Raw genomic sequence first — 27609 nt, 5'->3', positions numbered from 1 at the left:
ACAGAAGGCTTGGGGCTGCCCTCCTACAGCCCTCTCTGCTCTCAAACTCCTGAGGGCAGAAGACAAGAGGAAACCCTGGGGAAGATTTGCAACTCTTATCACTGTTTTGAGGATTCTGCACAAGGAGAGGTCCCCAAATCAGAACCAGCATGAAATGTTGCAGGGCTCTAACAAAGCCATTTCATTCAAGTCTCCACTGGAGCCCATTTGTATCCCACACCAGTGCCTCCAGCAAGAGCAGCTCACTGCAATCAGGACACCCAAGGCAGGGTGGGAGGGAAGGCAGGCCACTCTTACCCTTCAAATGCTGAACTGAATCTCTGTGTCTTTAGCCCCGAAATTCACAGTTCTGTAACCCAAATTCTGTAAAGACCTAGGCAGTCTTAAAAATAACATCTAGTTTTTGAAGTATTATATACATCAATGTTCACAGACAGATTGTGTCAGACACATTCTTGCCAAAATGCCATTTATTGCAGTATACCTTTACATGGCATACAGATAACCCAATGTTGCATGTTCTGTCAGAACTCATATTTCATTTGTACCACTTAAATAACACAGAATGTCATGTTTGTTTCACAAACTGTCAGTTAAGACTACCAAAATATACAGTTTTTTTTCCTTTCTCCCTAACAAGGTTGTGAGGTACAACTGAATTTTACTACTTTATCTTTCTGTGCTTTACAAGAACCTTTTCATAGATAGACCTATCAAACATTTCTACATTCCTATACAAAGCAAAGAATTACAGCTGAAATTAACACCATCTGGTCATTGCATTAACCTATAAAAATTATTCATTTAAAAAAAAATCTAAACAAAAAAGAACAAAAACAAAACAAACACCAACTGAAAACAAAACAACCCTAAAAAAAACATAATGGTTGTTGCAACTTTACTTAAAAAACCAGCCAGCTACACATATGCACAAGTTCTCCATGTGCATAAAGAAGAGTTTGGAATCAAGACATTTTGGGGTTTTTTTTCTAGTGTTTGAAGAGAAGGCACCAATTTTAGCTGCATGGCAGCTCAGGAGTGTTTTATACTTCATTTAAATTACACAGGTTTTTAAGTTTGTCTTTTAACGTGCAACATTTGTACCAACTGTTGCAATATTGTCCAATATACTCCCATCATTCCCTCCGGCTCAACAGTACAAATATTTACATCAGTTGTAAACACTCCTCCACCCACCCCATACCTTCTGCACTGAGTGACGAGGAACTGAAGTGGCAAGAAGCTACCCAAAGGCAGAGCAGAAGTAAGGCTTGTACAGAACACCACACTTGTGTTCGCTCGCTTTGAGACAGTCTGGAGAACTCCAGACCCCCAGTGAGGCCCCAGTGCCTGACATCTGACAGCACACTGACCATACACAGCTTCAGGCATCCTGACTTTGCACGGGAGGTGCTTTTCTGCCCTAGACTGACATCCCTGGAGTGGCTTCTCTCCCAAGTGCAGGAACAGCTCCCGAGGAGCCGCTCTGGAGTAGCGAGAGTCAAGCACGCCAACTGTTGCATCTGTTTAAGGCCACTTGCACTCAGCCTCCCCCAGGCTCATTTCAGATGCTTCTCTACTCCTTAGCTGCAGTCATGATGTGCTGCTTGCCACCTCCCACCCCTGTGTGCCACGGCACCCTGTGGCACAGAGGGCAGACCGCGTTCCGAGACAACCGCGGTGACCGGAGGTGCCACAACATGCCCCCGGTCAGCTGGTACTGCACGGGGTAAGACCATCTACAGCAGGACAGCACCTAGGAAAGGGAATGTCTGAGATGAGACTGCTTGGAAAATCTACTTCTTACCTAAGCCTTTAGAGAGAGAGAGAGAGAAAGAGAGAGATGGTAGTGGGACAGCCCAACACTATTGGTAAAATTAACTCTCCGCTTAGTTTTGGGGTTCTTGGGGTTTGTTTTTTTGCTAGTGTATGTACCAACTGCTTAGGAGCTGGTTCTGAGTATGGGATAATGCTTCCAAAATATAAGTTATTTTAAACCACGTGACAGTCATTTGTTTACCCTGCCCCTCACACCTCCTTTTGGCAAGGGATCAAGTTCATCTTGATGTTTCATAGGTATTAAGTGCTCCAAATACAGCTGTCAGAAAGAGCTAGAGGATAGCAGTGTAGTACCAAATGTCTGCCCAGCACAGCCACTTGTTACACTCAAAACACATCTATGAGTTAAATAGGAAGGATCCCTGCTATACAGAATTTGAGCACTGACAATTGGTTATTCTTGCTAGCCCTTTCCCTAAATATCAAGAGTTTTATACATACAGTGCTCCCTTATCTTCTCCCCACCGCCTGTCCCAGCAGTCTTTAGATAAACCAAAGTGAGTTTAGGAACTTGTAGTTCCAATTATGTTGAGAGAGAGAGAGAAAAAAAAAAAAACAAACAAAAAAAACAGTTGTGCAAGAAAGCAGGGAATGTCCAATGAATCCAGATATACTTTGTAGTTATAAAATTTCCAATGGCAAAGTGGTAAGGGCAAATAACCCAATGATCATATGGCTTAAGTTTAATGCAAAGCACACTAGGAGGTCCACGTGCAGGGAGAGAAGAGTCCAAGAAAGATGGAATAAGAAGTGTCCTGAAGATCAGTGTTTATGCATAGAATTCCTCTTGTTTGTGTGGTTTTTGGTATCCTCCATTAGACTGTTTTGGTTCATCCAGTGAATAGCTGCCTTCATCTTTTTTCTTCATTCTGTACAGCATAAATGCAACTAGAAACACAGCAAACACCAAGCCTACAAGTCCTCCAGCAATAACACCTGGAAGGGGAGAAAAAGACACAGATTACTCTAGATGCCATACCAGATAGTGCTACTATGATAAATTCCAAATTGTTCCTTACTTGTCCCTGGCTAAATGACTCAAATTAATCTCTCCTTCTGTCCCCTCCCAAACCAAGCACCTGCTCAAATACAGCAGCCAGTCCTAGGGACATGGATCTCCCACTGGGCTATGCTGCAAAAGCACACAAGCCTATGGTGTTCAACCCTGGTAATTTGACTGAGGCAGCAACAGAGAAATTGTACTGTAATTTTTCAGAGGAGTGAAGGAAGAGGTTTAAACAAAGTTGCAGATAAAGCAGCCACTGCTAGCTGCTATTAGCAGACAAATATTTGCCCCTGTTAGGGTTATGACAACACAGAATCATCACTCTCATTTCAGAGGTCTAACATAAAAGGTTGGCTTCCTTGCTTAGAACACACAACTGCCTGGAGACTCCTACAAGAATCTGCTTTTATCAACTAGAAATCCAAAATATCTGGTACCTCCAAGAACTTCTTTTCTGTCCATAATTCCCGAGGCTCCTGCTGCTTTGGCATTCCTCTCAGAGTCAGGCAGTACTTCTGAGTTCTGCGTGGGGACAAAATCCTCTTCTTTAGTCAAGATGAAGTCTCCCTGTTGGGACATACAAGGCAGGTTATTCATGTTTCTCATCATTCTGGAGACCTTCCAGTGCGCTGTTTTTCCAATCTAAAACCTTACACCAACAGAACCCCTTAAACCAATCACTGTTTTTGACAAATTAACACCCATTCCCACCAAACCAACTAAACATGCTGCTAAAGACATCTCCCTGGAAAGGGTGTCAGAACTATTAGTCCTCACCGGGTCTCCAGAGCCATCTTCAGAAACCTCCTCATGTGTAGGAACGACATCCTTTGGAGCTGTGGCCGCAGGGGTGGCAGCGCTGTCTCCCTCAGGATGGACAGTAGAGTGGGGCTCAGGCACATCCTTGGTGTCTGGCACATCAGAGCTGGGGATTTTGGGTTCATGGACCACAGCAGAGGCTTCTGAAGGAGTCACATGAACCACAGAAGGGAAGTGAGCAGTGGGGCTTCTCACTGTTGTTGTGACTACGTGGCTTGTTGGTTTCTCATCAGGCGAGCCCAGGAGGGGTACTTCGTCCTTCACAGCTACAACTGGTTCCTCTGTCACTAGGTTACTGGTTGCAGAAGGAGATATTACTTCCTTTTCAGTTCTGCTCTCAATCCCAGGAAATGGCTGTTCACTGAAATCCACTGGTGCTACCAGTACTGAGGAATTAGTTGAGTCTCCTGGGATTCTCCAGGTGCGAGACTGGTCGGTCAGGGGACCTGCAAAACAAACAAGCAAATTCATCCTTGGCCAGTTGAGAGGCCATTAATAGTATCTCTAGGACACTGGTCTAAGGAGGATGCTTAACCTTCACAATAAATTCTTATAATAACAGCAGTTCAGCTTGTGATTCCTCATCCTTTTCAGTGGAATAAGGAAGGGACAGAGCAATGTGCTACTCAGCAATTTTTAGTCATCTGCTTCTCCCCAAGGCAAAAGTGCCTGTCTGTTTGTGATGAGGTTGACAAGGGAAATCTGCTTTCAGTACACTGGTTCCTCAGGGTGGTTATCTGAGTCTTTTTCCATAAACACTCTTATTTGATTCAGAGCAGTCACACCTTCAGTCTTTACCACATTTGGCACTGATTTCAGGATCTTAATTTCTGCAGAGTTTAATCTAAAATACAAGCTTGTGTCTGGAAGAAAGCAGAAGGATAACATGCTTCAGCTTTCAATAGCTTGCTCTTTTCTCTCTAGTGTCCCCTCAACTTCAGTACTGAATGCCAAGGATCTCTCTCATGGAGTTTAGCAATCATTTTTATGGAATTTTTCCACTACCCTAAATCCCCTTTATCACTTATAAAAAACTATGGCCCATGGTAACATGGCACACCTGATGACAGATAAAGTTTGCACTTGATACATGGTATGGTTGGTAGGCTGGGGTTTACACACCCTCAAACATTATCTCCTACCTGCTCATAAAGAGCCTTGTTATGATCTCTCTTCCCCATGAGTGAAGAATCACTCCAGTTTCATAACATTCTTCACACAGCATCTCACATTAGCAGTTGCATGGACCCTTCCTCTGCTTCTGCTCCCTTTCAGGTCTCCTACAGCTCATTTTCTAATAATTGTTAGTATCTCAAGGAATACAAGATCAATAGATTAGTTCCCAGCTCTCATATTCTGGGGTGGAGGTGTGTATGGGGACTCCTCCCCCTACTCCCTTTCACTCGGGTGCTCACTGAGATCTCAGCTGCCACATCCTGGAAGGATCAAGCACTGCCAGCACAAGTGCTAATAACTCACCTGCACCTGAACCTGAGAACGCATCGTCTTCATCACCAGAAGAATCAAGGTCTTCAGGGGGAAGGTTCAGATTTGTAGTTTGCTTTAAAGAGAAGAGCAAAAAGATGTGTCAGTGATGAGATTGAAGTGATCAGGCTGTTTGCACAGAATCCTCTAGGGGTTCCTAGAGGTCACATAAACTTGTTTTGTTCAGATTGCATTTTTTCATCTTCCCTCATTAGAGCTCCCCTTCCCAAAAGAGTAGCTCTGGTTAGAAAGTTTGGTGTTGGAAAGGTCAGTCTTGCTGTCTCCCTTCTCTGCACTGCTTCCAGGCTGTAGCTGCTTTGGGAAAGAAGAAAGCAAGGAATCCATTCAGTGCTGTATCCTGGTAGCAGGCAATTCTCAGTCCTTACCAGCCTGTTTTAGCTGCTGTTTGTGTCTTCCTTATCTACCAGCCACTCCATCTGCAAACCACTGCACTAATTCTAAGGAGCAGAAGGGGAGGCAAAGTCGTTTTGTCTTCTTTCCCTTTCTGACTCAAATACTGCTCACATATCTGAAACTACAGCACCCAGCTGGAAGGAGAATCAAAGTCCCTTTTTATTAAGTGTGGGCACCCAAAAGAAGTCCAGAGCCAGCCTTCATGTTGGAGAATAAGCCCTGAGATTTTTCCATTTATGCTCCAAGGGGTGCACTAACCAGCACTGAAATTCAGTTGCTGAAACAAGAGGCTAAACCCTCATTCTATGGCACTTGTTTGTCAGAGCATACAACACTCAAAGCTATTCAGGATCCCCAAAGATGACAACACTCTTTTAGTGTTTACTAATTACAGAATGATTATTGCATGCATCTCATTGGCCTGTGCTGTATGCACTGACTGCTGCTATCACCAGCATGCCTGACTCTCAGCTCATGACTAGCCTCAGGTTAATTTCTGCAGGGCTACCATTACCTAACCAGTTATTTTCCCTTCTCAGATTTCAAACCAAAGCCCTATAAAGTCACTTCTTCCAAATTTCATCTTTTTGACATCCAACTACCTTCCCCGCTTTCACAAATTTTGACTTCTATCCCATCCTCAAGTCACCTTTGTCACCCCTTTCCAGCACTGCCATCTGCAAGTTTAGATGTCACATTGCATCATCCAAGCTGTGGGATCCCTATGATCCCAAGAAGTGCAAAGTCTCATTTTATTATGTAAAAAAAAAAAACGACACATATTCTTGCCAGATTTGCAGCCAGGCCCACTGTACTTCTCTAGGTTGCATTAACATAGTGCCACTTAAAAATTTATGTAACATTCATCCTCATCCCAGGAAGAAGTTAGCCAGCACCAGTATGTACTGTCAAAACAATTCTGCTCCATAGCTGTTACTTTATTACCTACAATGGATGTGTTTATTGGTCCTATCTCCTTCTTATTCTTAAGATATCAGGTTTATCCAGTTTTCTCTTCCATCCATAATACTTTATCCATTCTCCACATTTCCACAGAACTAGTTTCCAAGGTGGTTAACTCGCCCAGTAGATTCCACCTCTCTGAAGACAAGTAACCGAGCTGCCACCAGCCTATTCAGCCCCAAGATCATACTCCTTGTAGGCAATTATTGTAGTTGTATGATTTTTTTATTTTTTTTTAATAACAAGAAACTAGGAACAAAAACGCCTCATACAGGCATAAATATTTTTAGCTCTTTTCTTCCCTACTGAAAATAAACCCCCAAAGCACTATTCCTTAAGCTTCTGCAAGCATATTTCTAGAGTGAATTGCCCTTCGATCTCTTGCTTAACTGCAAGTCACGAGGTAATTTTGAATTTTAGATTTGTCCCTGCTTGTTTGCACTGTGCTTTTGCACCCTTCCATGAAAAGTAGGTCAGATAAGTACTTCCCGTGTGTTTTCCTTCTTGTGTCGAAGGGTGGTGACTCACACAGGCTGATCTCACTACACTTCAAATATTAAAGAGTACAAACTATTGGTGCATAAAGAATAAAGAAAGAACTGCCAGGCTGCCCAAACTCAGCTCCCTTGCATGCCCTTTCCAGTACGTTCAGAAGATAAGTGAGGCCTCAGAAATCGCACCATTTTTGTTGATGGGGGGTTGGGGACCATTTCTCTCCCTCACTTCTCACACCAGCAGTGGCAAACACAACCCTTTGTTCTTTCACTCAGCCTGGCTGAGTGCGAAAGGGGAACCTGCTGCTGAAGGTGGGGGTTGCATTCTCCTCTCAGTGGGAAGACTTCCTTGAAGGAGCTAGAAAGCAAATTCTCCAGCTTTTTATTGAAGTAAGGGACTGTCAATACAGCTTAAGGTTGAGTCACCATACACCTTCAGCTAGGATCGAGGCTACCTTCCCCCCAAATCTGAATATTCAGGGGTAGCTCATAGAGATTTCCAACAACACCTGGACAGACTGATTGTCTGCAGACCTCAACAATCCTCCTGAAAGGATCACAGATTGTCAAGAAATAAAATGGCAACTCTTGATCTTGAATATTGAGCCTGCACCCCTTCCCCTTGAGGGGTTAATAGGTGAGGCTTGTTCAGTTGTGCCACACTTCCTTCGGAGTGTGTCCAGCCACCCTCCCTCACACCTGAGCTCTGAGCCTCTTCCCAGGCTGCTGCAAGCTCTGCTTCTCCACAGCCTTTGTTACATACCCGTGACTCCTAGCTTGACCTCTGTATCTGAGCAGGGATAGTGAGGGTCTGCCCAGAGGGGAGAAGCCCAGTGCAGCCTGGTCTGAGGCAGAGTGTTACCGCTGAAGATGAATAGATCACATGGGCATAGGTCAAGGTGTGGTGAAAAGAAGAGCAGAGTTTATTTTTCCCCCCAGGATTTATAGGCTCCTGACCACAGCCAGGGATTGGATGGTCAAGGTAACACTTTCTCACAGCACTGGCCATGAGAGATGTCCATCACAAGACGTGTAACAGAAAGAATGTACACATATCTATGTTTATAGTTACTGTCTTGGGAGAGTCCTTAGAAAACCATGTCAGCAAGCTCAGAAGCTGAGTTTTCAGGGCGACAGCAGAGGACACCCAATGGTGTTTCCAGGGCAGAGCTGTCCAGCAGCTGCTCAGCACCCTCCCTCCAAACACAGCGGCAGACTCAGACCAGTCTGAGTCCCCTGAGGCTGGCTGCTGCACTTAAGAGAGTAACAGAAAACATGAATCAGGATCAGTAAAGCCTGCTTTCCAGAGTTTTGTATGAGAACTCAGTGAAGTTATATGCCCCAAAGGGTCCTGTCCCCAGCTGCTCCTCTGGGCATTGTGGCACCTCCCTTTGACCAGGCACTTTGCAGCTTGGAATCTGAGAGGGACTTTCTTTGGCCCAAATACTCAAGGGACAGTATAGGATTATGCACATGTGGATAGCAGTCAGAATACCCACAAAGTACTGTAATTTCATGACATCATCCAATTTCACGACACATGAGCATTAAAGAACATTTGCCCAATTTATGTAACCTTATGGTTATATAAAGACTACATTTCTTGCTCCTTAAATTACAGCTTCAATGGGCATTAAAGATGGCAACCTCCCCACAAAATATAAGTACTGCAGAAAGGCCAAGCTTCTATAATGATCTGCTGCTGAAGGATTTCAGACACAGCAAGGTTAGAAAACCTTGTCACACAGCCTGTGTGACTCAGGACAGCATTGGAAGGGACTGAACTAATTTGGGTTTGCATCAGGAAGACAGACCATGCTGTTCAAACAACAAACACCTCATGGTCAAGGTTTTTCCATGACCTTTTATTGAAGCTGACTTACACCAATGGGAAAGGTTTTGATTAGCCAACAGGATTAGGGGCACAGAACACTGGGTTATGCTATCATACAAAAGAGCTGAAAATAATTCCAGCTTAAAACAAGCTTACTCTGCCTGTCAGACAGTGGATCCTTTGAAGGCTCTCTGATGGTATCTCATGTACCCTAGTCAAAAAATCTTTACATTCTTACTGAGCACATACAACATGTTGCTTTTTCACCATTTAAGAAACTTGTATGGTTTTGTTGGGGTTTTATTAGCAGTTCAGACAACTGGTTAGAAATACTTGTCCAGTCCTTTTGATTTGCTGTCAGAGTTGCACATGAGGGGTAAAAATTTTAACCATGTTTTTGATATGCTTTAACCAGTTCTCATTAACCAGTGGAAGACCCTCTTCCGCAGGGATCAAAGCAGCCTGTTTAGGGGAAACCCCGGGGTGACTGTTAGCTTCTGCTCTTGCTGAGCACTGCATTGTTGCAGAACAATAGTTATTCAGTTCTGCTGGGACAACCAGAAAGCTGCTTAGTGGCATCTTCAATTTAATCAACAATGGGCCAGGCTTTCACAACTCATTAGCAGTATTATTGGATCCAGAAGGCTGACATAGTCCAGACTTTTTTCCCTTTTTTAAAGTATCATTTTTAACTATTCTTCAGTCTTCATCTTGGTCAGAGTCTCAAAACACGAGTCTTTCTGGGCTTATCCCATCAGCTGCTACAGAGCTCCCTCCTGCTACAGCAGAGATCTGAAGCACTCTCTCATGATGAGAGGGAGATTTGTAGGTGATTAGTTGATCTAACCCTGCCCCAACTGGGAACCACATTTATTTAATTTGATACATGCAAAACGAAAGAGCTTTTTTCAAATTGCCCTTTGAGGTAAGCAAAACCACTGGCTTTGCCACAAGCTGCTACAAGCCCTTAACTAGATTAAGGATGACTTGTATCCAACTCTTATTAATCCAGTTAGTGATCTGCAGTGTCAAAAACACTTGAAATCCTCCATTATCTGAATAAAGCTGTTAAATTTGCACATTTATTTCTCATAACAAATCCTTCTTACTCAGCTGAAAAAGAATGAACTGTAATGAGCTCTCCCACCTCAAACACCTCCCTAACCATCCTGTGAGAGCACTCCAACTGCATGGGAAGGAAAACCAATAGTTTGCTCTTGTTTAAGAGATACACAAGAGCAGGATGAGCATTTGCCCTTTAATTTGGCTACAATAGAGCATCATGAAGAATACTTTCACAAGGATTTGAACAATTAATTCTTAAATAAACTCAAACAGAAAGGTTTGTCTTTCACCTTTTCCTATACACTGAAGAGAGGCTATCTGAGGCAGAGCAACCTGAAGAGCTTCTAACATTAAAGTAATACTGGTATTAGTGTGGGGGGAAGACAAAACCACCTGCTGAAGGAAACTTTAGCTTTGTTAAACCTTGATATTCTGCAGTTAATAGCCCACGCACAATTAACTCCAATCCCAGATGTTCATTGTCGGGAGACAGCTTAAATTACTAAGGGGGGAAAAAAAATTAAAAAGAAAAACACCCAATCACCAAAAAAAAAACCCCCACCAATCAACCAACAACATAAAAACCACCACCAGCATCCTCACCTATCCCCCTTCTTTTACAGACATACAGACTTTGGAATTAAGTTGACCATGCAGACCACCTCCTTTAACAGTCAGCTATAAATTCTATATAGCAGAAAGAGAGCTGCTGCTTTTCTACAGCAAGTCGAGAGTGAAGCTTGCACACAAGTCTGTTACATCTGAACTCAGCAACAGTGCCGCACCACCTCACCTAAATTCTTCTGCAGTTGTTTCTCCTGCTACTCCACTGCTCAAAATAAACCCTGGTGCTCCTTGGTGATCATGTGGGGTAATGAAATATTTCTCTTCCTAGAGGAGCCAAAGATGCAGACAAACAGCACAGGCCAAGGAGGGCAATGACAGCTACAAACCACCCCACAAACAGCCCAGGGGCTGGGCAGTCTACATTTAAGCAGTATTTTATCCCCTGCTAGTGCTCCAATCAAGGACTGCCTTGATGGCAGGAGCTTTGGAACTAGGTGATGTTTATGGTCCCTTCCAACCTAAACCCTTCTATGATTCTACGAACTAAGTCACCACCACTTCTTACTTCCTAGTGCCCTCCCTGTTTCAGATGGTGGTGTTCCCCTGCGGCCTCAACAACCTTTTGATGGGTGTCAACAAGCTTCAGCATCCCCACCCTTCCATCCATCAATCTGTGTCACCTGCAGCAAGGGTGGTGAGTGGCTCAGAGGGTGCTCCTTCCAACGAGAAGCAAATGGAAAGCAAAGGCTGCTCTTTTGCTCAGCAAGGCAAGCACCATTTTAGCAGGAAGGGTTAAGCAAGCCACTTAATCTGGCTGCTTGTCTATCAGATCGTTATTAGTGTAAAGAAATATGGAAAATCTTGGTTAATTGCATTCTTACTGGCCTCCTCTTCTGTTTTTGCCTGGTGACTTGAGAGAACAACTGTCTTTGAGGAAGAAGTCCTGGTTGTGTTTGAACTCCCTGATCATCACACAGTAGTTTCCTCTTGGCACTCGGCTCTCAAAGGCAGCAAAACTCCTTCCAGCAGCTGCTCAAAACAGGATGAGAGCTCTTAGGATCTATTCCACTATGGGCAGAACTAAACAGACTGCAGACTGCCCACTGTTCACTAGGCTTTGATCCTCCTTTTCTTCAAGCTGCAGGAGCATACCCTGATCCTTTGCACAAGATGCAGTGGCCAAGGAAGAGCATCCAGCTGCTCCACAGGCAGAGCAGCCAGTGTCCCAATGCTTCTAGAGGCTCCACACTATTGCCCAATCAGCTTTACATTTTCTCCTTAGAGTGACAGGGCAACTTTTTTAATTAAGTAGGGCAGAAACACAGTAATCAACATGCCAAGAGCCAGCCTGTCGCCATCAGGTTGAGTTTCACACTGTACAGCAGGGCTCTTTAACTCCCACCTCCCACAAGAGCATGTCACTTCATGCTTCCTGGACCATCCCCTCCATGTCTGTTTGTGCACTCTCATAGTGAACCAGATCAGGGAACTGGTCTTGTTAAACTAAACAAAAGAAAAAAAAAAAAAAAGAAAAAGAAAAAAAGCAAATAACAAAAAAACCAAAACAAAACCAAGAAAAAACCAAAAAAAACTCTAAAACCAAACCAAAAAACCCAACAAAACAAATAAATAAAAAACAACAAAGAAAGTAGAAAGAGGATAAAATATCATGCAAAGAATTTTCCAGCAGGACCAGTTTCCAAATCCTACTCGGTGCCTGAATGAATGCACAAGTGTTTGTGTTGGCACAGGGCAGAGCGTGGCAGCCAGGGCTGCTTAAGCACACACACAGACTCACAGCCCGTGCTCTGGGATGCTGACACTCATTCCCCAGCCCGCCATGCATTATGGAAATGCACATCACCAGACTGCAGGCAACACACAAATCACAGGCTGACTCAGAGGGCCACACAGGTTCATACAAAAATGAGCAAGGACAGGGGCTGTAGGGAGAGTTCTCTTCTGCAGTGTTTGCTCACGATGGATAGTGTTTGTTCCGAGGTCTGACAGCAGGGCTTTTGAGTGCCCCCAGTCCTGCTGGGAGTAGGAATATGCAGTAGCAAAGGTTACACTTGCTACTTAAGTCTTAGTCTTGCTAAAACGGGAGCACAGCTCCATTTTCATCCTGGGCCACCTGAACTTTACAGGAGACCCAGTGCAATTGCCATTCATTCCTGGACAAAGAGTACATTGAACATCCTTCATCAGAGAGGGCTATGGATTCCTCAGCAGGGCAAGCTCATGGCCGTGCACATGGCAGCAGGGACAGCACACCAGCTGTGCCAGGAGGGCACAGGGCACCGTGCCACATCTGGTGCAGAAGAGTTCAGCTGCCCCTCAGCTCCCTCTCAGCCAGCTCCACTACAAGTCTGCTCAGTCCCTCAGCAGTAGAGAAGCAAGTTACAGCCTGTGCTCCTGCTGTTTCACCTGGACAATATATCACACAAGTTGTGCACACTGCTTTCACTCACACCAACCTGCTCCTGCCACTCAAGCAATGCAGTCCGGGCCAAAACTGCATCTCACCGCAGACCAACACATCCACAGAGGTGGCACACAGCTTAACTGTGTATCAGTGACAGGCTGTCACAACAGGGCCAAAGTGGAGTCCCTTTTGTCTCTCACGTTTCCAGGCAGCCCAAGCTTTGAAGATGAAGTCTAATGAGAAAGCTCATTTCCCTGCAGCTAATCTCATGAGAAGCAGCCAGTTTGATTTTATGTTATAAAACACTTTTTCTTAAAGATCCTTCCCTGCAGCTCTTTAACATACTTGATAGTTCAGGCATTTGTTTCTTGAGCTAGCACAAGAAAGCCACAGCCAATCTATAAACTCAAAAGATTCTGCAAAGTAGGTGCAGCTCACTGAGGCCATCCATCCTGGGAAATTAATTTCAGTCTACTTTAGCTGCCTTGAGAGATGAGCAGTGAGCTGCCTAAGTCAAGACTAGGCAAACCTAGCTTGTCTTAAAAGCCTCTGACTGAAAGTCACCAGCACTTCCTAATGTAGCAAAACCAGCAGAGAAGATTCATTCTCACAGCAAAAGCCACTTCATCTGTTTAGAAAGGAACAGACCAAGAATTGCTTTGTTTCAGCAGAGGCTAAAGGTGGGCCATCAATCCCTGAAACCTGACAACATAAGGCTAAAAACATGCTGGCAGGCAGAAAATCTTTATTAAATGGAAACCTATCCAGCAGAGGACTCCAGCACCCAAACCACATTACCCACACATACTGGTAACTACAGCACAGATAAATGTGACCCTCCTGCCAGTGGAAGAAATTAGAAGTGACAGTATCTAAATACCTGCTGCCTCCTCCTCCTACACACATGCAGCCTCTGCTGTGGAGTTCAGGTGAGAAAGAGCAACTCACCTCACACAAGGCATCAGCAGCCACAGCCTCCTTAAATAAAAGACTGGACTTTGCAGTGTTGCCTCCAGCACATATAAACACACTGAGCTTATGTCTTCAGCATTCTTTGCCAATTATTCCCAACCAGCTGACCTGTGGTGGAGGCAAATTCCTTTCCTTGCCCCATCTCTTGACACGCACTCACCCTGTTTAGTGATCAGCACTGAGGACTGTCCTTGCAGTTAAACTTGCTACAGAACTAGAGTTTCTGACAAGTGCAACAGTGGGCTTCAGATTGCCTGATTGTTCCTTAGCAGCATGTGTGGGCTGGAGACACCAGTCTGCTCTCTCCACACACCTAAGAAACCAGCCAGCTCCCAGTGAAGCAGGACCAGTTGGCATTACAGCCCTGAGGCTGCTGACAGGAGTTTGAGGCTGGGTTTGAGGGAAGAGCTGTGAGCAGCGAGTGCCCCCATTTGTTCCATTCGGGACTGGCTTCTCCCAGCAGCTCTGTGAGCTCCACATGGTCAGCCTGGGGCTCTCAGCCACCCTGCACGCTCCTCCTGGCAGACAGGACAGAGCACAAACCTGCAGCACACCAGCATCAGGACACGGCACAGACTGCTCAGGGACTTTGGTCCCACAGCAGCACAATTTGCTCTTGTCATCTTCAGCCACTCAGCTCAGGAAGACCCAGCTCAGAAATCAGAATTATGACATAGGAAAGAAAGATGTGGTCTGTGGCATCTCAGGTCTTCCAGTTAGGGTGGTGCTGATGGCTCTCAGCAGCACCAGAATACGTGTGCCTCTGGCCCAGGGAAGCCTGTTTCCTGGAGAGAAATGCTGTGCAATTTGGCTGGTGGAACTACTACCCATTTCAAATTAGCTCCATGACAGCTTTTATGTCATCAGCAAACTACCACATGCAGTGCTACAGCTGCACAAGTGTTCTGACCTGGGCAGATGTGGTCCCAGAAGCCAAAAACCACCTCATCACTATGCTACACACTGTTCTGAGGGGGAAAGAAGCTGTTCTGCTTCACCTGAGGAAGGGAAACCAACATGCAGCTAGGAACAACTGTCAGACAAGAGTAAATGCAACAGGAAAATGTTTGGGTTCTCATCTCAAGAGTTTCCCTCTTCTCCACCATGAAGTCCAGCAATTACCTAATGTGAGATATGCCAAGAAGCCAGGAGACAAAGCTCTAAGATTTCTTGAAGGATCACAGAAGCATTTTAAGTCTGTTACTGATACAGACACGTTTCTAATTTGAGCAAATTGCTTGCAGTGCTATATTAAATCAGTGAAATCCATGTTTCAGATAAAAATCCCTAGTGTACCAAACTAAGAGCTTGTACTTAGGGCAGGACTTGTGGCTCCTAGCAGCTAGGATGTTGTTTAAACCTCAGCAGAAAGATAAAACTTGCAACCCTGGAGTACCAAAGGTCTCAGCTAAAGACATTGGTAAACTTAAGTGAGACTATTTAAACTTACAAATACTTGGACTTACAACAGCAAAAAAGCTGACCAGGTATTCCAGTTAATTACAGTTACAGTGGAACAGATAATGCTTTATAAGAGGATATAATCCTGCAGTAACCGGATATGCACAAGACAACAAAAGTTACCTTCTATTTGCTTACACTTCAGTGACAGAAACACCTGCCAGCTGCAAGGCCTGTTGCTATCAAACTCTGCTTTATCTTCCCAGCTGATCTGCTCAGTCTAACTTACAGAACTTATATCAGGTCCTTCATATCACAACAACAGCCCAAGCCTCAACAACCCAAGACAAGGTCTTCTTGATTGCTTTTGTGGAAATTCCACATTTTCTTCAGAGGGATGCACAATGAAGTCTTCAACGCTTGTGAAATTATTTTTTGCTCACAATCTGTGTTTTCCATACACACATCCTGGATGTGTGTTCCCTTGGAATGCTGTATTTCACTATAAATCTCACACTGCAGCATCACCACCAGCCCTTTCAACCACAACCCCCACAGAAGAGCTGATGGATCAGGGGACTGGAAGCACCCAGAAGAAGCTGCCTGGTTTGAACAAGCATCAATGCAATCTCTCTCTCACATGTGCATGCCTGATGGCAGGACCAGGAACATCCCTAAACCTGAGCCTTGGTGCTGTTACTTGTCAGTCTGGTGCAGAAGACCTTGACTATAGGACAAGGTACAGAAGACCTTGACAAGGGAGCTACAGAAGCAAAACTTGGACAGCAAAATGAGCCAAGAGTTGGCATTCCACAACACCCTTCTGATTTGGTCATAGCTAAGCTCCAACGAGTTCTACGGGACTCTGTTCTTCCACAGCAGGGCTCACAGCACTCAGCACCAGTCTGTTAAGAATGAACTCACGAGTCTCAGTCAACAGCCAGTGGCTGGACTCAAACAGACCACATAGGCAGATTTACATTTTGGGTTTGACCCAATGCAGGACAGTTCCTGCATCTTGGCAGGTCTTAACACCGGCACACAGTGGACTCAGTGATCCTTGTGGAGCTCCAACTGAGTATATTCCAAGGTTCTTGGTGTTCTTTTTATGTTTGTTTCTATGGCTCACCATTGCCAGCTTAGATCTGATGAAATCAAGTCTTTCCCTACATTACGAAGCATGCTATCACATTTGTCTTATCCACAGGATCTCAGTGTTAACTCAGCCAAGGTTGTTTATAATGCAGAAGTCATCCCTGCTAACAGATGCAGTTACACCACCATGACTAAGCCATTCACTAAAGGACTGAAACATGTCAGATCAGGAATACCCTGTTCCCCTATCCCAAGTCTTCTCAAAGAGACACTTTCACCATTACCCCCTCCTTCCACAACAATCCTAGCAGCTCCTGAAGAAAAGCATCATGCAATCACATGTTTTGGGTGCTACCGGTCTCCTTGGCATATACAGCAGTAACTCAGGTGGTCTTTGGGCCCAGGCTCGACCACATTTCACTGAGTTATTCTAAGGTAGAACACAGTTCAGACTGCACGGGCTCCCTTTGAGAAGCATACAGGCTCACAGCCACTGGAGCACACAGTCAGGATCTACCCATATGCAATGGCACAGATCAAGCTCACAGTGCTTCCTCCTAGGACACTAATGGTCTCTGTGCTCAGGTTTACAAAAGCACTGCTAATCCTGCACATACGACAAAGTTCTCACAGTAGTTGCTTACTGACAGCAGTTGCCCCATTCACTGCTAAATTATGCAACGCCTCAGTGAGGTTATGAGAGCTGACTGGTGTACTTCCATGCTGAGTCATGAGGGTGTTGAAGTATCATTTCAGTGATGAAGCACCAAATGAAATCCTCCCATCAGAAACAGTCTTAAAAAAATCTGCTGCTGTAATTGTGCTCCAGTCACCTATTGTTCCACTCCTTTAATTAATGGACATCAGGCATTTCTTGACCAAACACCTACTGGATTAAGTGAACTCTGACCCAGTCACCCAGTTACACTGTTTGGTACCACATCTGTACAGCAGAGCCCTCAAAAAGGGACTGTTACAAAGGCAAGACAAAGCAGAGCTTCCTTTTGATCTCACTGTTATCCAAGTCGCACCTCATGCTGTCATTTTTGGGTATACAGCTGGTTCACCTGTCTTCCCCATGGCCTCCTTTCAGAGCAGCCACCAAATCCGACAGGGAGGTTTGAGTTCAGCAGGAGATGCTACCACGTTTGTGCTCTCTGGATGCTCTCCTGCCTCACATGGGCAACTGTAACATTTTAACTTGTGATTTGGACATCCCTGTTTTACACATCTATACTGAAGAGACAAGAGATACCACTAATGCCACTGCTGATAGATCAACAAGCACCACAACAAGTCAATAAAACAGTGCTAAAATTGCAAGGCAAGGTGAATGCTTTACTACCAAGTTACTCCTAGCACAGCATGTCCCCTAGTTCAGACCAGTTCCTGTCAAGAGGTACCATCAGCATAGCCAAGATGTGACATAACAACAGACCAAACTTGTAGGACACTGTTCAAACCTCACTAAGTCAAAGATATTTCATGCATCTGAATAAACTTCTGGGTCTACTCACTGAGTACCAACTCTAGCCAGCACACTGTCCCTCTAAATAAAGCAGAGCACAGAATGCTGAAGGATGACTTTATGGGCCAAGTCTAAAAGCACAGGCTGAAGCACTGGCAGGTACCAGAACTATGACAACAACACTGAATGCTGTCTCAGGTGTGTAGAATTCACCTCACAGTCCTCAGCTGATGGATTATACAGGACTTCTCACACAACTGTACTTGCTCACCTCTCTGAAGTACCCAAAACAGGTTCCATTTCCAACAGAAGAATCGTGATCCTCTATTGTGAACTTTCACTTTCTTTTACTGGATACTGCAGTTTTCTCAACTTCATAACATTCTGGGCCTGCAGCCAGAGACCCACTGGCTACATTATACTAGTAAATTAAATAATATCAGAGAACATCCCCAGGCACTAGCACACAACCAATACCATCATATTATTAGAATGATTTATGGCATAGTTTTGAGCCTTGCCAACCAGTATGCCCCCAAATAAGCACAGGAATGTTCTTAGCAGTCTGGTGAGGGGGTTGCTTTACAGAATAGGCCAGAAAACTCAATTTCCTATACAACTGTGACTCCAGCATTTAAGTTGGTCACAAGACACCTTGTGTCTAATGGGCTTTACTGTACCGGTTTTGGTAGCAGGGGGACTACAGGAGTGGCTTCTCTGACAAGACAGAACTTCCCCCATGCCCAACAGAGCCAGCACCAGCCAGCCAGGACAGACCCACCACTGGCTAAGGCTGAGACCACCAGTGACAGCAGCAGTGCCTCTGGGATAACACAAGTCAAGAAGGGGAAAGAAGTTATTGCACAGGAGTAACTGCAGCCAGAGAAGAGAGGAGTGAGAATATGCGAGGGTAGCAGCCCTGCAGACCAAGGTCAGTGCAGAAGGCACTCCAGGCCCCAGAGCAGAAATTCCCCTGCAGCCCCTGCTGAGGCAGCTGTGCCCCTGCAGCCCAGGGAGGTCCATGGGGGATCCTCCTGCAGCCTGTGGATGATCCCACAACAGAGCAGGGGGATACCCAAAGGAGGCTGTGACCCCATGTTGGAAGAAGCTCCTGGCAGGATCAGCAGCCCCCCATTGGAGAGGAGCCTACAGTAGACCAGGTTTGCTGACAGGACCTGCGACCCTGTGGGGGACTCAAGCTGGAGCAGCCTATTCCTGAAGGACTGCACCCCATGGAAGGGATCCAGACTGGAGCAGTTGGTTTAGATCTGCAGCCCATGGGAAGGACTCACATTGGAGAAGTTTGTGGAGACTATCTCTTGTGCAAGGGACCCCACACTGGAGCAGGGGAAGACTGAGGAGACCCTGAGGAGGAAGGAGCAGCAGAGACAACGTGTGATGAACCAACCACAGTCCCCAATCCCCATCTCCTTGAACTCCTGGGGGGAAAAGCTGCAGAATTTGGATTAAAGCCAAAAAAGGAGGGCAAAATGGGGTGTTTTTAAGATTTGGTTTACTTCTCATTATCCTACTCTGAGCTGATTTGTAATAAATTAATTTGCCCAAGCTGAGTCCATTTTGCCTGTGATGGTCACTGGTGAGGGATCCCTCCCTGTCCTTATCTCAACCCAGTTTTCTTATATTTTCTCTCCCTGCCCAGCTGACAAGGGCAGTGACAGAGCAACTTAAGTGGGTACCTGGTGCCCTGCCAGGGTCGACCCATCACATTTACTTACAAGCACCAGTGTAGGAAGATTTAGTGAATCATTTTTAACCCCTTATGGCTGCATGCTGGGTGGGGGGAGGGCACACTGAGCATTTAGCATTTTTGAGCTACTAGAGCAATAACTTCTAATTATTCATAATCACATCTTCCAGCTTGTGTAGAAAGAAGCTCACCAGTGTTTCACAGCTCACTGCAACTATAGATGCAGACTGGGGAACTTTTTGCAGGTTAAACACACTTCAGAGGGAGCCGGTGCTGCTGCAGGATTAAGCCAGCAGCTTTCTTCTGCAGGCCATGAGTCAGTCGATGTGAGCACACGATAGCACAGCACTCCTTGCCACTGCCCAGACATGCCAGAGTCAGCCTCTTTTGTTCCGTGCTTTGTTCACTGATGGGAAAGTAGTCACGATCTAGATGATTCCTCCGTTAGGACAGAAAGAGATTTAGAAGTCAAAGCTGTCTAGCTGCAGGCTGTTAGGCAAGTTTCGATGCAAGCCTCACCACCACTTTTCCACTGCATGTAGGTGCTACTTACATGCTGTTGGAGCCAGTGAAGTGGACAAATCTCACTTGTCCATCAAATCTGCTGGTGTGAGAGTCTCTATCACAGCTTCATAAGCAACAGAGCACAGCAAGTGAGTGAAGAATATCACCTATATTAACATCTGTATTAGACACGAATTCAAGCAAGCTTTATTGTTCCCCTAGTTTGGGCTTTTACCCATCAGCTTCCTGACTGAAGAAAGCCTGGACTCTGTCCCTAAAGAAGATCCCTGTTAAGCTGGTCAATGGGATAACAGGTTCTCTCCTCTGCAGATGTTTTTACCAGAGACTGCTGTTTTGGTAGATCAGCAGGCTGCTCTGAGCTCCTGTGGCTGTGCAGAGCATAGGTATCAAACCTCCCAGATCACCATGCTAGGGCCAGGGCATGGCACAGAGTCCAAACTCTGCTGCCAGCTGGATAACAAGGAGCACATGACAGGTATAGACATCTCTCTCTATAAATACACACATACCTATATTTGTATTTCTCCACTCTTCAGGTCTCAAAGCATAGAAAAAAGAAGCATGGGATCCTGTTCTGGGACAGGAAAGAGCCATGTAGTCTCTTCCTACAGCACTGCAGCTGCCAGCTCTGATCCCCAGAGAACATACAAAGGCTTCCTACCAGCACAGCCACAGCAGCACCACTGCTACGACATGGAGCTTCACAAGAGCTCTCATCTGGAACTCGTTATGTTAATCACCACTTGCTCTCTAGAAAGCAGACTGGCTCCACTCACCCCTGCCCACCTCTGGCTTCCATCTACAGTCTGCTCCTCCAGTAATCCCCATATGCAAGGGGCTGGACCAGAGCTGCTGCCTGCCTCTGACCAGGATGTGTACAGCCACCAGCATTAGAAACTAATTAGCAAGAGCTTTCCTGTGTACAGCACAGAACAATCATGGTCTGCAATGCTGCCCAGAAAGCATTCAGCATGCTCCCCTTCCAAGTGGAATGGAGTTCAGGTTTCCTTACATTTAAAAGGAGGAATAAGCTCCTCATCACATGGCAGAGGCAGACAAAGAGCAACCCCCAATCTCCAGCTATGGTTTGTGTGTGCTCAGGTGATGAGCCAGTGCACTCTGAGGAGTTGTTGTGTGAACTGGCTGTACTTTGAAGAAGGCTGGCTGACAGGAGTGTGTGCCTGGGACTGCCCACAGCCAAAAATCCAGACTGTCAGCCTTTGCTTCTATGACTGGCAACCAAAACATTGACATTACTGCAGAGGCAGTGTAGAAAAGCTACCCAGTGGAGTATGACAATACAGAGCCCCCATGCAAGGCAGGATACCCATGAGTATTTTTAGCTGGTTGACAGGCAGTTTCCTATGTTATATCAGCACCCCTGATTTAGTCAGGAGTCATTCTGCAACACCAATCCAGAAGACCTTTCAGACAGAAAAGCCTGAAGAAGATGAGTGTTCAAGCCATGACACAAAATGAGTGGACATTAAAGAGAATCATGTTGCAAAAACATGGGCTATGGAGAAGATAGTTCTGCCAGAGAGCAGAGCAACAAGACACAGAGGTGAAGCATCATGAGCTCTTCAACTGATAATACCCCAAGGAGTTTCTAACTAGAAGCCTAGCAGGGAAAGCCGTGGCTTACAACACCTCCATGACTCAGTTATTACTGCAGCTCCAGTGACTCAACGGGAAGTTCTATTGCCAACTCCATCCAAATCCCACTAACACACTGGTTCCCATCCAGCAAAGCAAGCCTCACTGGTGAGACTGGTCTCAGCAGCAAGATACAAACATTACAGTGGAGCATGGCAAGGAGCCCAAGCTAACAGACTCCATTGGACCCGTGCCGGTTCCACAAGACCCAGAACGCCAACTGCAGCCAAGCACTGCTTGAGAAACAGAGAGCTTGGGAAACCACCACATTAGCAGATGTTGCCCCACAAGAGTTGCTTGTAGGAGGTCCAAATGTTATCTCACCTTAAGGTGAGGCTTCACAGAGCAGTAACTTTTCCATTAGCATCCCCACAGTAGAAAGTGCACTCTCCCAGGTTTCTAGCCAGGCCAGATAAGGCTCCTTGCTGTGGTACACCAGCAGCCAGCAGTTCAAGTGAAGTACACTCGTCAGCCCTAACTTAGAGACCTGTTAACAAAGCTGACACTCAGCACCCCAAAGGAGGCACCACATGCCTTCTGCATTTAAGAGTATCTTCTCAGCTTAGTCATGAACCTGTAAGAAACATCACAAGTCCTTGCACTGTTGTCAAAAAAACTTCCCTGCTGTAAGTCCACTGTCTATATCAAAGTCTAGGGAGTAACAAAAGTTCCTCACATCTAATCCACAAATAAACAGTGTCTTTAAATATTACAGCACTCTGATGCCTACTGAACAACTCACAACCATCCCCCCCCCACACAAATACAAACACTTTATCTTTGTATATATTCTGCTCACTTCAGAATGCTGATACAGGACCCACCTATAATCCCTAATTTCTTCCACAACCTTTAGCAGAGCAAGACTACAGTCACACTAGGACATGAGAGAGCTGCTGTTCTAGCCAGCAGCTGATGTTCCCCACTGCTTCGCTAGTTTTCTTGGCAGGAACAACACCTGTCCAGTCTGTTTGTTTATGGAAAGAGTTACCATAAATTTCCACAGATAAAAAGTCCATCACTTTGAGCCAAATCGCTCTCAGATAAAGGCACCAGAATAAAGGTGTTTGTGCTCCTCTTATAGGCAACTTGAGATCTAGCCAAAAAAGCCCTGACAAAGCAACTCACCTTGGAGTAGACGTGCAGGGACTGGTCAGATAATCACTCTCTTGGCTCCACTGATTACATTGCCTTGACTCTAATGAGGGCTTAAGCACCCAGCACACACAGACACCTACATTTAGGTGCCTCAGCATCAGCTGAACGCTGTCCTGAGGGACTAGTGCCATTTGAACACAGCAAGCCCATCAATCCTCAGCTGTCATGGAGTGCTGTATTAGACGTCTTCTACTCTGTATTATCTCAAAGCTATTAGGATGAAAACAGTAACGCTGCAGTGCTGAAGCACTGCAATTTTATAATTGGCAGCACCTACTCAGGAAAAGTATCTTCTACCCTATCTTCTCTCTCCCAAGAAGCTCCCTCCTCCTTGTAAGGAGGGCCTAAAACCCCAGGTCCTCAGATGCCAGAAACAAATGTGGAATGTCCGTCTCAGGGGTATTAGTATGGTTCTTGGACACAGGAATCACTTCAAACAAGGTTAGGACAAAGCACAGGTATACAGGCCACCTGGAGACTTCTGAGTACAGGCAATGCAAAACACATACTTAAAATGGACTGATTTTGCTGCTAAAACAGCAGCCTACATTTCAGGTTTGTGCACTAACTTAATTTTAGAAGGCTTACAGGTTTCTTTCACTTGCTGTAACTTGTCTCAGGTTGTTAGAGAGGATTGTTTGTTTCCAGAAATTTCAGAGTGCTGCCATTAAAAATGTTAGCTCTTCTCACCACTTGAAACTGAGAGAAACCTGGAACAAAGGCTACAAAATTGCAGCAGAGCCCCCTTATACCATACAAACTCCAGCTCTTTTGCTGCTGCTCTACTCAGAGCTGGCCAGACACGGCAGTCACCATTTCACCAGGAGGTGGCCACCAGCAAGTCAGTGTTCAGATGCAGAAGCTCTGTTTACAGTGCTAGATGAATATTGTCACACTGCTCTGTGCATACCATAGAAGAACGTGTCTCCTCCTTATGCTCTGCCTGCGTGTTTAACAAGCAAGCTGGACTACCTAATTTCTTCTAATTAGTTTACATTCAGATAGGAATTACATCACCCTTGGAAAAAGGTTTGGCCTGCTCTGCTAAGTTTGTGTCAACCACCAGTATGCACCTACACCAGATGAAACAGCCAGAACCCTCCTCTCACCATACGGGCTGGATTGACACTGCCCCCCTGCAGCAGGATGTGCATCTTGGCTCAGTTGGCTTCCTGGCAGTGCTACAGAGCAAAAGTTTCCATTTGAGAGAATAACAAGGTTAAACTGTTAGAATGGTAAGATGTATCAGACTTCTTATTTCAAGGAAGTCCATGCACCCGCCATAACAAAGGGCAACTACTCTTATAAAGAGTGTTTTAAGCAATAAAGTGTCACCTTGAAGGACACCAGGAACCTCCTCAATCATCCCTGCAGGTAAGAGTACTCAGGAAGAAAACAACTATTGTTTGGCCACTTTCTTGCTCCTGTTTATTATTCCAATGACAATATGCATAGATGAGTCAAGTTACACAGCAAGAGCCAAGGGCCCAGCCATGTGCCAGCAGCAGTGGCATCCATCCCAATGATCAGAGCACCAAGAACCCAACACAACCATGGCAATGCCCACAGCACTGCAGCCCAGCAGATTCAAAGTACTGTGCAAAGTCAGTCTGCTTCTGTGTCCAACACAAGGGGTTTTCAGCCACTCAGTGCAAAATCATAATTATTCCAGATGGGTGGGAAAGGCAGATTAGTCCCTGTCACTGACATTCTGACATGGGGAAAAAAGCCATGTGATCACCAGAAGGGAAAAGGCTTCAATGCTGAGTCACCCTGGAGAGCCCCGAGGACTTCTGCCCCTCCGAGTGCTCACCCTTGAAACCCCTCGATCTGCAGTGCCACCCAGGCCTGAGTGTCTCACAGGCACTGGAGAACTCCAGACAAGCATTTACTTCATGTCCTTATAATTTCTAGTAAGGAATATTTATCACAGGGGAATTTTATCCAAATACAGTGCAGAGGCTGCAAATTTACTGCAGTTTTCCCACTTCATTAAGCAGAAGCTTACTCAGAAGTAGAGAGCAGAGCCCTCCTCCCATGGAACAGTGCTGACTACACTCACATGTTCGTAATTTTTAGCCATCTCATAACGACTCACTGCCATGTGGACTAGGAGGGTCTATGTCCAGAGCTACAGGCAAAGTTCACAGACAGAATGCTACAGCAAAAACAGAGGTATTTCGAGCAGCTCAGATCCCACCGTGCACTTTGTTCTGCCACTCCTTATCCGACTGGTGCTGCAGTTCATCCCTAGGCAAGTTCTAAATCAATCGTTTCAGAAAGAAAAAAACCTGCCAGTTTTACTTTGATGGCCCTGCCTGCTCAAACTGCCTCATGCCCCACTTTTTCCTCCTAACTCATCCAAAGGGGAGGACTCCACAAGCGGTGCACGCTCAGGTCCGGCGCGGGGCACACGGGAAGCAAAGAAGCGCGTCCCTCCTCTCAGAAGAAAGGGATGGGACTGGGGCTTTGTGCCCCTCCAGGGGCGGCCACAAGGCCTCCTGCCCCGCACCCTCCGACCGCACACGGGGCTCGACGGCGCCCAGGCTGCCAGCACAGACCTGAAGCAGCGAGCACAGCACTCCGGGGCCAGGTTTCCGCGGCAAGGCGCCCGCAGGCTGGGCGGGAGCAGAGCCATGGCCTGTCCGCGGAGGACACCTGGCGGCTGCTGCTGCTGCGGGACCAGCGCGCCCCACGGCCCCGGGCTGCCCCGAGAGCTGCTCCCGGGACACGGCACCGGGACACGGCACCGGGACAGGCCTCGCTGCCGCGGGGTCACCGCGCTCCGGGGAGCGCTCCGAGCGCCGGCACCGGGGCGGCCGTGCCCCCAGCCGGGCAGCACCGGCACCTTTCCTTCGGCGGGCAGAAAGCAGAGGCCGGGCGCACCCTGCACAGGGCTGGGGCTCTCAGGCACAAAGGCGGCGGGGAGCTGCCCACCCGCGCTCCCCGGGGCCGTGCCGGGGCACGGCAGGAGCGGCCCCGCTTCAGAGTCACCCGTGACTTCGGCCACAGCCGAACCACAAAAGGCGACATGCCAGCGCTCGCCCGGAGCCGCCGCTCACCGCCTCCGGGGCGCGACACACCGGAGGGACGGCGGCAGCATCCAGCCCCCCCCCGGCCCTCCCGAGGGGTCCCGCGGCCGGCGGGGGGTGCGGGGAGCGCCGCCCGCCCGCCCCGCGGCGCCCTGGGGCGGAGCCGCCGGCAGGTCGGGAGCCGCCACGGCGGGTCTGGTTTGAATTAAGGCTGCCGGAGAAGCCGGGCTGGAGCCCGCCGCCAGCACAAAGGCCACCGCAGCCCTGCACCCCGGGCAGGGCTGGGCACCGCTGCGCTCCCCTACGGGAGCCCGTGGAAGCGGAGAGCCGGGCGGTCCCCCCAGCCCACCCTGCCCCGGCCCACCCTGCCCCGCCGCCCCGGCCCCCATCGCACCCGGGCCCCGCCGCCCCACGTGCGCCGCTCCCGCCGCGCTCCGCTCGGCTCACCGGGACAGCAGCCTGGAAGCAAAGGGCCACCAGCCACACGGCCACCACGTTTATCATCCTTCCTCCTCGCCGGGCCTCGGGAGCGCGCAGCCTGCCCCTGATTCCCGCCGTCTCCAACGCCGCTCTTGCTCCGCTCCTCGTAGAATTGTTTTAAGTAGCTGCGGGTTTGCTCTCTTTCTTGATTTTTTTTTTTTTTTTTTTTAATTCCCCCTCCTTTTTCCCCTTCGCACGCAGCCGAACTACCCTCCCAGCAGCGCTCTGCGATGGCGAGGGGTTGAACTCTGTCTTTTAATGAACCCACTGCAACAACCTTCACCTTACGGCCACCCCCCGGCCGGCCCCGCCTCCGCTCCCCTCCCCTCCCCTCGGCTCCCCAGCCCCAGCCCCAGCCCGGCCCGGCCGGCACGCCCTGCCCCACCGCCCGCCCCCGCTTCCTGCCGCCGCCGTACCTGCGCCGGTGCCCCCTCCCCGGCCGCTCTCCCCCGCTCCCCGGCCGCTGCTGCTTCCCTTCCACTGCATTCCCAGATTTCCTCTCTGGCAGCGGCATTGCTCCCGCCGAGCTTCCTTCCCTCTCGCTAAAAATAATAATTCAAAATAATAATAATAATAATAATAATAGTGTTAAAAGCCCTCCCTTCCCGTTTCACTGTGGGAAAAGCCCGGGGCGCTCGGCCGTCCCCCGCCGGCGCCGCTGCGGAGAGAGGGGCGGGAGCGCTCCCCGGTGGCCCCGCACCCGGGGCAACCTTCCTAGCTCCCGGTCACCTCCAGCGGGGGCTTCTCCCGCAGAAAATACGTGTTTAGGAAAGCGAGGTGTCTGCCCTCCTGCCCGCGGGTCCCCGGGGCCGGCCCCATAGCCTCTCCCCGTGCCTTCGTGTACACGTTTTTCTGCCGCTCGGAACAGGATTTCTGGCAGCGTAAAATGCTGCGAGAGGTTTGCCGCAAGAAATGCTGCTTTAAAAGAAGCGCCCTCCCGCAACTCGCCTTTTTTTTTTTTATTTCTGGAGTTAAAAGAGACTTCAGTGCTGCTGTGGCTTGGTCTTCGCACGTCCCACCGAGGATGGCAAAAATGAGGCAACAACCATCCAGCAAAAACACACCGCGGGACGGATTGTATCACACTGCCACAGGGTCAGGGCTGCAGTTCCTGTTCCAGTCCATTCATTTGTCTTGTTTTATTTTCTCCACTTGTGCCAGCACATGTTGAACTGTTTGCTGTAAACAATACAGCTGAATGTG

At 47.3% G+C, this 27609-nt stretch overlaps 1 protein-coding gene across 1 annotated transcript; it reads right to left on the bottom strand.

The window, feature by feature from the left end:
- Positions 1 to 452: 452 nt before the first annotated feature.
- SDC1 (syndecan 1) lies at positions 453 to 26691 on the bottom strand. Its single transcript, XM_058836540.1, has 5 exons — positions 26374 to 26691; positions 5144 to 5225; positions 3623 to 4110; positions 3283 to 3412; positions 453 to 2775 (listed from the first exon to the last, which is right to left on the bottom strand). The coding sequence occupies exons 1-5, from the start codon at positions 26428 to 26430 to the stop codon at positions 2609 to 2611; spliced, it is 924 nt and encodes a 307-aa protein (XP_058692523.1). The 5' UTR covers positions 26431 to 26691; the 3' UTR covers positions 453 to 2608.
- Between the last annotated feature and the right edge of the window lie 918 nt (positions 26692 to 27609).

Source organism: Poecile atricapillus, chromosome 3 (assembly GCF_030490865.1).
Source record: "Poecile atricapillus isolate bPoeAtr1 chromosome 3, bPoeAtr1.hap1, whole genome shotgun sequence".
Classification (NCBI taxonomy): domain Eukaryota; kingdom Metazoa; phylum Chordata; class Aves; order Passeriformes; family Paridae; genus Poecile; species Poecile atricapillus.
This window is presented reverse-complemented; position numbering and strand designations above follow the sequence as displayed.